Source organism: Pseudonaja textilis, chromosome 2 (assembly GCF_049901715.1).
Source record: "Pseudonaja textilis isolate UNSWEBS1 chromosome 2, rPseTex1.2, whole genome shotgun sequence".
In the NCBI taxonomy this organism is placed as follows: domain Eukaryota; kingdom Metazoa; phylum Chordata; class Lepidosauria; order Squamata; family Elapidae; genus Pseudonaja; species Pseudonaja textilis.
In genome coordinates this window covers 81,302,924-81,316,345 of record NC_141991.1, presented here as the reverse complement: position 1 = coordinate 81,316,345, position 13,422 = coordinate 81,302,924, and the positions used below count along the sequence as shown (strand labels likewise).

The window sequence follows — 13,422 nt, the reverse complement described above, 5'->3', positions numbered from 1 at the left end:
TCTCAGATATGGTTATGGAGATTCTCAATCATCCAGGTCATGGTTGACCTAAAGATGTTTTTTCAAGAGGCAACTTCAAGTTGCTTCTTGGAAAAGCACCTTTGGGATTAGCATTAGTCTGTGTTGATAGTGCAATTATTAATTCTTCTAGTGTTTTAACAGATAACAGATAATCAGAGTTGGAAGGGACCTTGTAGGTCATCTAGTCCAACCCCACCCACCCCGCCCAAGCAGGAGACCCTACACCATTTCTGACAGATGGCAGTCCAATCTCTTATTGAAAGTTTCAAGTGATGGCGCTCCCACAACTTCCGAGGGCAAGCTGTTTCATTGGTTGATTGTTCTCACTGTCAGAAAGTTTCTCCTTATTTCCAGCTTAAATCTCTCCTTATTCAGTTTCCATCCATTATTCCTTGTCTGGCCTTCAGGTGCTTTAGAAAATAGCTTGACCCCTTCCTCTCTGTGGCAGCCCCTCAAATATTGGAAGACCACTATCATGTCTCCCCTGGTCCTTCTCTTCACTAGACTAGCCATGCCCAGTTCCTGTAACTGTTCTTCGTATGTTTTAGTCTCCAGTCCCCTAATCATCCTGGTTGCTCTTCTCTGTACTTCTTCTAGAGTCTCAACATCTTTTTTATAGTGTGGTGACCAAAACTGGCAATATTCTGGGTGTGGTCTTTATAGAGTGGTATTAGTACCTCACTTGATCTCGATTGTATCTCTCTGTTAATGCAATTTAGGATTGCATTGGCTTTTTTGGTTTTAATACGGCTTGATACGTTTTACCTTTTAAAAAAATGTTGTGAGCTTGATCATTTAGTATAAAGTCTCTAACTGCAGAGCTGGCTAATGATTACTTAGGTTTAAACGATACAATATTGTCCTTCATTTTTCTTAATTAGGAAATGGCCATTGTATATTTTATTATTTTGTAGTGTAGCTGAAGATACATTATACACTAGTAATAAGATAGGTAGGAATTGGGCTGCTAATAGAACCAATAAAAACTCAAATCAGATAAAATTTAAAATACAGATTCAAAATATCTATAAATAATTTAACTGAGGTGACCTTTTGCCACTATTTGAAAACCATGTTTGGCATTAGGGAGCATGAATCAGCCTATCTTCCACTCCCTTCTCCCACCCACCCACCCCCAGCTCATCCCAATTTAAAACTTAAAGCAACCTAGCCATTCTGTGCATCTGATGAAGTGAGCTATAGCTGACCAAAGCTTATGCCTTTGAATAAAATGTGCTAATATGAAAAGGCACTATCAGATTCACAGCTTTTACTACCATAGACTGACATACCCCTCCTCCTATAATGGAGGCTCATTTGTTGGAGTAAAATTAATCTTAAATTGCAATATATTATAACATCTACCTATTTTAGTAAGCAAGATTTTATGGTAACTTTTGCTAGAGTTATTTTTTTTTCATTATGGAATGTCTAAAATGAATTGGAACAAAGTTGCCGCTGTAGAAAAAGGATCCTTTTGCTGGCATAAATTGAAGCTCTGTGAAAAAGTTTGCATTGAAGGGGGTATAATTGTATTCATCTTCTGATTTTAATATATAGTGTGGTCTCCTATACTTATTTACCCTGAATAAATTGCCCTTCTTAACAGGCTGAAAGACAAGAAATGGATTGCTGAAAGAGCGTCTTTTTCAGCACCTTCAGATAGTTCCTTTGTTCTTTATTAATATATGAAGATTTAATCATCATTGCATTTCAAAGCTGTGGAAATTTGTCATCTGAGTTGGGATGAATGTCAGTATGGACATCTTCTATTGAATGATGCCCAGTTGATATTATCTGTTTGATTTATGTAATTCATAAGCAAGGATACAGTTTATTAAAAAGACACACACACACACATACATACATGCCTCAATTACAAACAAAATATAATTGAGTCAAAATCTCCATTCATAAAGAGGCTGCAACAGCACTCAGGTAATCAGAGTTGGAAGGGACCTTGTAGGTCATCTAGTCCAAACTCTTTCAAGGAATGTATAGTCCTATCTGAAATGACAAGAGAACATCATGCTCCCATTGTCATTATACTTTCAGAATTCAGCCTCGGCCCTTTGATCTTCCTCCAGCCTGCTACCCTGTGTCCAGAAACTGGTCAAGAGCATGAATTCAGTTCTCTTGATTCAGATGGTACCTAGCTCTGTTGCTCTGTAATCTCACATGTCAATGATACTTCACTCTGATTCCCTTAAGAATGGCTTCCAACAGCTTTCATAAAAAGCTGGATAATATGTTATATAAACAGTGGAATACTTTGGAGTTCCATAGCTGTCAGGAAATCAACATATAGTCACCTAATGCTAATCTGGGAATAAATTATCACTGTTGTAATGCTATACTCACAACCTACAAGGAAAGTTTAGGATATCATATTTAAAGGGAGTATGAAGAAATAAAAACAGAACAAAGGCACATTAATCCCCTGGGCAGTCAGTATTGATTTAATTGCCTAATCAGGCCTGAATGAGTTCAGTTATTCTTTTCTTTCAGGACTATCTTAATATCTTCAGTTTTAGCCGCTCTTCAAAGAGGAGATTAACCAACTGAACATTAAGTTATTAAGGACCAAAAGATCCAAATTGGATTTTTTGAGCAGGGGACATATGAGTTCTGTAGGGAATCTTGCCCATGACTCCCTTGCACAGATGCATTTACCATTTGGTAGTCCCATCCACTTATTTCATTTCACTTCTAGAATTTGTACGTTGTCTTCGACCACCTATTAATGTGTTCCAGCTAGACCAATCAGACAAAGAGGACGGGAGTTGAAAGAAAATGGACAGCTACTAGTATCTTGCCCATGTCCTCCTGTTTCAAGTAATTAATGCTTCAAATAGTTATTTCTTTTTAAAATACTCAGTTGCTCTGGCTGTTAAACTTACTATTTTCACTAAATGCAATGTTCCTGAACGTGGCAATCATCTGGATATCTTGGGACATAAGTAGGTACCACGTGCTGAATCCCTGCTGGTTTGAGATCTGAGAGATAGTCACTTTTGCTACCATAAATCTTAAGAAGTGGAAAAATACTAGGAATTGAACATGAGGCTTCATATATATCAATCTCATGTTTTATTAAGGTAAATTGGGTTGAGTCTAACTGCAATTACTTGCTGGCAGAATTTTGAGATGGGTGTAATTTGGTTGGGCATTTATGGCATGTCCTAAAAAGTCACATCATCCTTATTTTTTTCATGCTATTATGTTCTTATTATATTTGAGTTCTACAGTTTAATCCATGTTTTTTATGTTTTTGTTTCAGTTAATCTCACACATAGATTACAATGCCATGAGTGGACTCTGTATATTCATATGTATGTTAATTGTTGTTTTCCCACCTTGTGAATCCTTCTGCCATCCCACTGTGCAAAGGAAGCAGCACGAGAAACTCATCACCTGCCTTTTTTTCAAGAATGGATGGTGACCATGCAGGAAATTAGCATGATTAAGAAAAAGAATGATTTGCTTTGCCTTTGCAGATTCAAGGTGGAAATTCTTCACACATTTAGTTCTGAAATGTCGGGAAGGTAATTGCAGTGTAACATATTTGTTTTAAACTTTTGGAGTCACCATCTCTGTATCAAATGACCCTAAATATATCAAGTCAATTTTTAGGATGCAATATAGGTGGAAAGGTAGCAGTGTAAAAGTTACCATTAGTAACCTGTTTTGTTTTAAATTTTGCGATTTATTCTGAGGGAGAGATAACCAGAATATTACTTCTAATCAAAAGTTTTGAGGCAACATTCTTAACTTTATAGTGAAATAAGAAATATAGTAGGAGAAAGCTTTGCATTTCTGTTGGTGACTGAAATATTATTCAAGGCAAGTTTGAAGAGGATGCAAGTTTGCTGTAGGATCTAATTCCTTTAATTAATTCTCTTCTTCTCAAATTTTAAAATTGAAAATGGCTCCATAGTTAGTACTAGAACATAGAAAATCATACTTTACTTTTTTAAAAAAATATTCAACATTCATTTCTACCTTTTAAAGTTGGTTCTTCTCCCTCAGGTACACCTGTGGTTTGCCAAGGTGTGATTTGGCTATTTTAAAATAGTTCACAAGTATTGCAAATCTCAAGTACTTCAAGTACTATAATTTGTTGTATATGATAGAGGTCAGGCAAAACGAAAGTAACATTGATAGGGTTCTGAAAAAGATTAGGCCAATTAAGATTAGGCCAATTAAAATGATTAGAGTTTTTCAAATCCTATTTTGTGCTGATTTAAATTGTTACTTATGTACTGTACAGTCTACGTTTAAAATGTGTCTTTTCTCTTGTTATATGCTTTGGGAAATGTACAACTGAAATGTGAGTCTGAAAAGGCTGGCTTAGTACATGACAATCCTGGGATCCAGTTGGTTTGTTTATTGTCTATGGAGATCCAAACTAACACTGGATTCAAATGGACCTTGACAAAATGGCAAGATTTCTGATTATACAGTGTCTCCTGATGGAAAAATCAATTATAAAACATTCCTATTATATAAATAAAGCTGCCAGAAAATTGAACCAAGTTTAAGTGAAGTTTATGGAAACTTCACCTTACTGCCATTAAAAGATTCAAATTTCCTTTGCCAGAAAACTGGTAAGAAAACTAAATGCCCAACAGCTGTTAGTGCCAATTTGTGCACTGCGTGGAACTGGATGGACACATGTTTTCTTTCCCTTGCCTTTGTGTTGTCTGAGCAGCTGTTCACAGAACATTTTGCTTTGGAAGTGTTTTAATTGTCCTTCCATTTAAATTTTTGGCGGTGCTAGAGCATTACTTGCCTTTTTTTTTTTTTTGCTAAAACCTTTCCAAAAGTAGAATTTAACTATATATTTATCCTGAGGTTCTTTGTTTTGCACATTTTCTTGCAGAAGCTTCTTGCCTGGATGTTAAAATACTGTTTAGTCTTTTGTCACTTAATCTTTGGCCAACGTCTGAATATATTGAAAATCATGTTACAGTATTACTTGATATTTTTAAGAGAGGAAAAAAAACCTCATGAAAAAAAATCTGTAAGGGTACTTCTTAACTGCGAGCCTCTTCAAGTTATACTGTTTCAGGCTTGCATTTTAATCTTTTTCTTTCTTTCTTTTATAAAGGCTGTGCCTTTATTAAGATAAAATATATTTTCTAAAATGCAACTGGATAATTACTGAAGGTGAATTGCAGTGCAGTATAGATCTATGGTATTGTTTAGGTAGATAGTAGCAGTCCTGGTATATGATTAGTTAAAGGTGTAAAACAAAATTTCTTTGGGAGGCAAAATTAGGAGCCTGAAAATTAATGCATGCTAAGGAGACTGCAGGGCGGGCGGTAGAATAGAGTTCTATCAAATATGCAAAATGATGGCAGCTTGAGAGTTTTTCTAACAATTGTGAAAGCCAATAAGATCTGTTCTATGCAGAATATTTTTTTTTTGTCCAGTTGGTTTTCTGGACCTCAGTTTGATGCTGTTCTGTTTTGGAAACTAATTAAGGTGGGAATAATAATAAATATAAAATATATAGAAGGCATAGCGAAATGACAATATATGTCTGATGAAGACATTCAGAATGTATGTAACATTATATTAATTATTATAATATTAGTGTTATGTGAGTGCATATTTTATGTTGTGCTGCCTGTTATGTTATTTTCATTGAAATATGGGCCTCAATTTTGCTACCGTCTTTGTTAAACTATTTGTAATAGTCGCCCCCAGTGGAAACTAATATCCTTTTCTTGGTTGAGGTCTGATTTGGTACTTTGTATTTCTTTATGGGACCAAATTGCATTTAGTAGTTCTATTCATTGTTATTTAATAAGTTGCTAGCTATTATAATGTGACACTAACCTTAAATTAAATCTTAAATTAAGCTTGAAGATTTACCTCTGTTGTGTGAAGTAAGAAAAACAGGAAAACACAACAATCTATTTCCTACATTATTTTTTATAATGTTGGACTAGTGCAGAGCTGCATCTTCCATTGACTTTAATTACACCATGTTTTCCTGTTTTTCAAAATTTGTGTAATTTAAATAATGGTTCAGTATATGATCTATGTTTTCATGAGCAAAAACGTTCACTTGGACAATCATGCTGAATGATATTTTAAAGTGTCAAGAGGAGAACCCATCAACTTCTTTTAATGAAGTGTTATGTATTGTTCTTACATTATGGTTTTAGTAGTTTTTTAACCACTTTTTCAGCTTTCTTTGTACTTCTTTTTATTAAATATTACATTTCATTTTAAGTTCCGTGCTTTTATTTTTACACATTTCATTCAATTCTAACTTGTTCTTGCAACATATTATGTAAATATAACATTTGCACCCTTAAAGCTGATGTGCCTTGGGTAAAACCATATTCTCATTGATGCCAGCAATCCTGAGCAATTTTTTATGGTGGAATTGAGGGTTTTCTGTATTTTAAAAAGAGACTATTTCATAATCAGGTTTCAGTTACTAGAGAAGAACACATTGTTAGCCTCAAAGACTTTAGCTAGGAACCTAAGGAGATACTACTCTGGTGGAATTGCCTTAGTTGCGGGGAGACCCTGAGCTGAACAATGCTCCAGTTGTGGAAAATAAAATATAGAGATTTCAGTTCTCAAAATCCTGAAAATACATTTTTAAGATGGGGTAAGAAAATATAAGCGATATGCGTTCAGGAGGATAAAAATGTAGGATTGAACTCAAAACAGTTTGAATAGTGGGGTTATTTTTTTAAAAAAGAATATAATATCAATTGGTAAGGCCAACTATAATGAACAATAACTATAATTATAGTTCTTATGAAAATGGATTGGTAATAATGCTTTTTCTTACTACTACAGGTCCCATTCATTGTCCATGTCCCTTTCTTTAACCCATAGAACAGATATGGGAGACATGGAGGGTTGTGAACATGATGTTCTATGAACTGATATACAAATAGAACCATTAAGTATTTAATGGTTTTGTAATACTGGCACTATGGTAGTAAAAGTGTACATAACTTATAAGGAAGAGGAATAATGAATGAAATAGCAATTCCTAATCCATCTCATGGATGCTGGGTGACTTTTAGATCTCAACAGTCCTGCTGCTGCAGTGATCATATTTAATTCTGTTTTGCTGAATTAGACTGTCTTAAGCAAGACATAAGTTGTAATGCATTAGGTAACTATAGTATTAGATGGATATAAAAGTATTGATTAAATGCTAATTAGCAAGGATAATGCATCACAGAAAGAGTGCAAATTTTAAAATCGAGATGCAAATATATGAGATTAGTTCTAGTCCAAGATTTGTGCCATTTTGAAGAGATCACTGAAAGCATTTACTGTTACAGAAGTAGTTAAAGCAAATGTTGTCTATAAAGCAGCTTGCTTTCTGTAGTGAGATTTTAAAAATTATATTTGGAGTCAGGAGGAACCATTTGGTTTCTAGGGGGCCCATTCTTGTGTCGTATTCTAAGTCAGAGGTCTCCAAACTTGGCAACTTTAGGACTTGTGGACTTCAAATTCTGGGAATTGAAGTCCACAAGTCTTAAAGTTGAGGACTCCTGTTCTAAGTAGTAAAAAGAACTACAAGATGGTTCTGTCAATGAGCTTCTCATGTTGAAATCTATGTTTTGTGGTCAGAATCAAGGGAAAGTGCTGTCAGTTCAATTAAGGGATCGTCAAGGTGCCTTTGCCCACTAAGATATACTGAAATGGGAGCTTCTATCCCTATGCATCACAGGTCTAATTGGAATTTATATGATTCCTGGAGGTACAGAACTTATGTTAACCCAGTCTGCCACCCACCCCAAAGCTATTCTCAATTCTGCATGGCAATGATGATCTACCAACATTACAGTCTATTCACTCTCTGATCTCTTTTTTGTTTCATTCCTGGAAAGCCGCTGACCATTTTTGTCCATCTGAAGAAAATCACAATGCTGACATTTGAACGAGCAGCAGTGGTGTCTTTACAGTGTGTGTTTTCTTGCAGTATGTTTGATGTAATTAAGTGAGCCTGAAATCTAAATATTGTTTCTTGTTCTTTCTGTAGCTTCTTTAGTCTTCCCAGCTCCATTACATCAGGAAGATATGTAAATTAGAAGATTTATTAAGGCCCAAACATCTCATGCAGAAGAGTTTTAATTGGTGCTTCTACTTTTTTTAATGCTTGAAATGTATTCACAGAAGAGATTCTAAAGCAAGAATTGGTTTGGACGGCACTGCCTGACCAGGTTCCTTGATTAAGTAGAAACTGATCAATAAATGTTTAATTCACACTAAATGCATGGCATGTACTAAAATAATTTTAAAAAAAACACTAATAATCCTATGGGAGAAAGAAAGCCCAACAAAATATCCTAATGACAAGTTGAATACACTGAGAAGTTCAGAATGAATTTGATGTTTCAGCTATTGTTTTACTTCCATTGTAAACAGAGTTTTGATGTGTTTAGTTGGATCCATTAAAAATGCCTCTAGGTATAATGGATCAATTTTTTAAAAAACATGGTAATTTAGAAGCCCTACATGAGAAAAATCCTCACCTTTTAAAAAAAAACTAATATGTCACAGTGTGTTTCAAACTGGGACATCAAAGTTCATTTTAAATGATCTCTAACCTCTCTATGGAAGTCTAGAATCTCTTAGCACTAACTTTGCAGAAATTCCCCCTTATGCCTGTATGAGACATTTTGTATGAGAAGAAAATAACTTATTAAATTTCTGTGCCCAGCTCTAGAGGGACACTCCCGTTCTTGTCTCTTTAGACCATTTTTGTCTTCTCTGTTTCTGTATGTGCATCTGTTTTTTATTTAAAGCCACAATGCCCCAAAGCCTTTTCTGTCTCCAAAAAAATAAATCAAAATCTTTTTATGAACCATTTTTAAAGGACAACTAAATAGGAGAAGTGGAGAAATTCCATGGTTAATAGGATTGTTGTTAAGATCTTGAAATAAGACAACAAGAAAACCATCTACAGAACCCTTCCTTTAGCAAAATGGATAAAGTTTATGCATAACCCAAATGCATAGATCTTAACTGTTCTGGCATAAAACTTTTTAATGTGGGAAGCCAAATACATTCATTCAAGACTGTTGGGATAAGACAGAAATCTGAAGTGGAGTGTAGAAGGACTCTACATTAAGAACATTTGGGGGCAGGGAGAAGAGTTCTGTAAATTAGGCCAGCATATCCAAACTGACCTATAGTATTTGGATGAAAAGTGACAACAATTTAGTGCCCTATGTTGTTTTGAAGTGCACAGCAATGCCCCTCAGGACGAGCAGTAATAAGCTGAATCAGGAAAACTGCTGCCACATTTGGAAGGAAGCAAAGTGGCCACAAACATTGTTATCTCAAGGGGCCATAAGCTGGATGGAAGAGAGACCGAAATCATTAAATGAAAAAACTGAAGGGATCTTATTGCAGCAGTGGCAGTGACTGGCTGCTTTTGGTCAAATTTTCTAAAAATGAACAATGTGCACTGTCCTCCCCCTCCGCTTCCCAAGTTGCTGATTATGTGCAGAAGTGTTTGTTTTGAAGAGAGAATGGCATTCAGCATCTTTGATCACAAGAGCAATCTCTTGATAAACCCAGCTAAGAAATGCTTCACTTTTTTAAAGTTTCTAGCCTCCCCAAGACATCTACAAATTTGGAGGGCTAAGACATCTAGGACACTGTCATCTTGGAATTTATGAACATCCAGCTACCGTTGTTCTCTATCTTTCACATTTGTGGCAAGATAGAAGGGCACAAACAGTTGCCCCAGAAGGTTTTACAAACAAAAAGAAACAACTGAGCTCCAATTGAAGGCAAAGGAAATTCCGCTTTTGGCATGGGCAATGATGCATAGCCAGCTAAAATGTTCTTCAATTGAGGCCCCTTTTGGGAGCTGTTGATTAGGTCTTGAAATGGCAGAAATTGTTTCAGTGATGATACTTGAATTCAGCTGAAGCATTTGGGGGACCAGTTCCCAAGGAACAGATGTGCCCCCCCCACACACACACACACTATTCCTCATCACTCTGAACTGTGATTCCTGGAATAAAGCATTTTATATTCATTTATGAAAAACATAAATGCTGCTACATAATATCCAAAATATTTGTAGAATTATGTCAGAATAAAAGTGTTTAGCGTTCAAGCTTAGCCAAATGCAGATTTTCTCATGTTAGTCTGACATTAAATAATGTCCTCATGAGATCCACTGGAAACTCTTCCATCTGAGGAATGTACGTGACTGGGTAATATTAATTTCCCCATAGAACACACCGCCCTGATAGCTATAATTAAAAATCAAAATAAAATAGTGTTTTCATGGCAATTTGTTCGCTCCTTTTCACACCCTTTTCCCAACCCTTGAATTGTCTGATTTCCCACGTCCTTCAGAAGTAGACATAATACGTTCCATCCTAGAAGAAAGGATGCATTGGGTAGGTAGAGTTTGCAAACTGAAGGAAGTCTCAGGAGTTTGGTTGCTGGGATCATAGCCCATTGAATGCATGCCTGTTCAGAGGTTAAGATCTCTTCAGAGGTTCAAGGCACATTTCAGATAAAGTATCTATACAACTACAACGTTTTCAGTGCACTAGCTTGTTTTCTATTTGCAAAAGTCACAAGAACTATGCCTTACATCCAAGAGAAAAAGCAAAGTCAAAAAAGGCAAATTAGACCTAAGATTTTAAATTAGATTTTATTGAACAAAAACACCAACTTTTTTTTTTAAAAAAAGAGAAACCCCGAGATAGGTGATATTAAAAATATAAAAGGTCACAGTTTACAATGATGCTTTTGGTCCTATAATTTGAAAGGAACATCAAGGCATTTTTCCAAGCTGACCCTTAGGAAAACATCAAAGCATATGAAAAATACCAGATTTTACATTTTAATACATTGCATAACTTAAAACTCCTATGTCCCTTATTGTATCAACAATGTTCACATATAAGTAGTCCTTGGCTAAGGACCATAATTAAGCCTGGAATGACAGTTATAAGTTGTGTTGATTGTTAAACAAATCATCATGTGACTGATATTGCAAGATTTTTTTTTCTGGTGGTTGTTAAGTGAACACTATGGTTGTTAAGGGAACCATTGCCCACAATGGGCATTTTTGCTGGAAACCAGAAATAAGCACTAGTTTCTGGCAAAAAATGTAAAGTGCTGTCATGTTACCATGGGACACTGCAAACAACTGTAAATGTGGGCCAGCCGTCAAGTGCCCAAAATGTGGTCACATGACTGCGGAGGGGGAACGGGCACCCAAGTCAGTTTCTTTGGTCCATTGTAGCTTTGGTTGCTAAGCGACCAATCATAAGTCAAGGATTGCCTGCACTATGAAGCCGTCAAGGCACCATTTTGAGTTCTTGAGCACACACAAAACATAACGTTTGGGGAAAGACACAGCATTCAAACTGCTGCTGCTCTGATATATTCCAAAACAATATCTTTTGCTACACTTATTTCATTCACATGTTCATCAGGTATGCAATTATTTCAAGCGGACAATTTGAAAATGCTGCCTGGGTCAGCTGAAAGATGTGTGGAAGGGAGCTCACTTTCTAAATCACGGCTCTCCAACCTTGGCAACTTTAAGCCTGGCAGACTTCAACTCCCAGAATTCCCCATCTAGCAAAGTTTTGTTGGCTGGGGAATTCTGGGAGTTGAAGTCCACCAGGCTTAAAGTTGCCACGGTTGGAGACCTCTGTTCTAAATTTATGATATAATGAAACTAAAAATAATAAACACTTATCTACATTAGCATCTGTAGTATACTTGGAAACAGGTAAGGAATGAGAGCCATAGTTTTTTTTTTTTTTTTGTTACCTTGTTTCACAAGATTCATATGAAAAGCCCATACATCACAGTAGCATCAAATAGAAAAAAGATTCTTGGAAGCGAGAAACCAACTGTTAATCCTTTTAGGCCTGACTTAATCAGCAGTTTATTTATTTGCTGGATTTAGAAAGGCCATCCAACTCCACAAGACTCTGGGCAATAGACAGCATTGAGATATCACTTGGGGCGGGAGGGGGGGGAGAATAGCAAATTCAAAACAGTAAGCCGCTCTCAAAACTCATGCTAGTTTTTTCTCACTGCCTTATGCGTGCAAAGCTTTAAAAATACTCATTCACTCAGTTTATACAGCTGTCCATCTCAAGTTCATGACTCTGGGTGGCTGATAATAGTTTTTGAATAAAAGAACATCAAAAAATATTTGATGGTGATGTGGGTGGCATATTAATTCAATAAATAAAATGAAAGAATGAATAAAAAACAAGAAATGGCAGCACACATCTAAACCACAGTTGGGGTAATATCAAATTCATCAAAAACGAATCGACACACCCCAACCATTGTATGCGCTGAACCACCCATCCTGCCTCCCAGGCCTGGTGACAGAACCCTTATCTTTACAGTCTAGAAAAGGATGACGAAGTCAAGGCTAACCTAATCTCTGGGGAAGAGGGATGATATTCCTAAGAGTGGGCATAATGATCAGAAGGCTCTCTTCCTGGGCCCCACCAAATGGCACTTCCCTAATAAGAGATGAGACCCAGAGCGCGCCTATTCTGCCAGACTTGATGGGACAGTGGACATAAACAGGGAGAGGTGGTTGCTCTTGGCCCAATGCCACGAAGGGGTTTCTAGGTTGGAAACAGCAGCATGGAATGAACATGAAAGCATATTGGCAGCCAGTGTAGCTTGCAAAGCAGATGTGCAGCATGCATTGACCAATGCATTGATCATAACTGCCTGCGCCGCTGCATTCTGTATCAGCGGTAGCTTCGGGATGCTCTTCTAGGGCAGCCCCATGTAAAGTGCATGGCAAGATTGGGAATGCAGTAAGTAGTCCACCCAGAGTGATTGTGAATCGAGCCTCACAGTCCCAAAAGGAGTGCAATGGGTACACAAGATGGAGCTTGGGACACCCTTCCCAAATGGTTTGCATCTCCTGGAGAGACTCGAGCCACAGTTTTAGAACTTCAGATCTGCAGCCTTAGCCTCAGGCAAGAAAACTCCTGTGCCGAAATTCAACAAATGATAGGAGAGCCAAGCTAGTTTCTGAATACGGGTAGTCCTTGGTTTACAACAGTTCATTTAGTGACCGTTCAAACAGCATTGAAAAAAGTGACTTATGACCCATTTTTCACAGTTACTTTTGCAGCATCCCATGATCATGTGATCAAAATTCAGATGCTTGGCAACTGGTTCATATTTATGATGCTTGCAGTGTCTCGGTGTCATGGGATCCCCTTTTGGGACCTTCTGAACAAGCAAAGTTGACGGGAAAGCCAGATTCACTTAAAAATTGGATTACCGATTTAACAACTGCAGCGATTCACTTAACCGAGGCAAGAAAGATCACAAAATGGGAAAAACTCACTTAACAAATATCTCACAACAGAAATTTTGAGCTCGACTGTG

General features: G+C 36.7%; 1 protein-coding gene across 8 annotated transcripts in view; it reads left to right on the top strand.

The window, feature by feature from the left end:
• Positions 1-13,422, top strand: part of SEPTIN8 (septin 8) — a 76,967-nt gene that overhangs the window by 60,446 nt on the left and 3,099 nt on the right. For 2 of the 8 annotated variants that reach the window (XM_026696443.2, XM_026696442.2), the window contains exon 10: positions 3,302-6,264. The exons of 5 other annotated variants lie outside the window; for them this stretch is intronic. In XM_026696443.2, the coding sequence (XP_026552228.1) occupies positions 3,302-3,305 (4 nt within the window). In that variant the 3' untranslated portion in view covers positions 3,306-6,264. Of the gene's footprint in view, positions 1-3,301; positions 6,265-8,047; positions 8,196-13,422 lie in introns of those variants that run through there. One more of the 8 variants, XM_087924439.1, reaches the window with a different exon arrangement.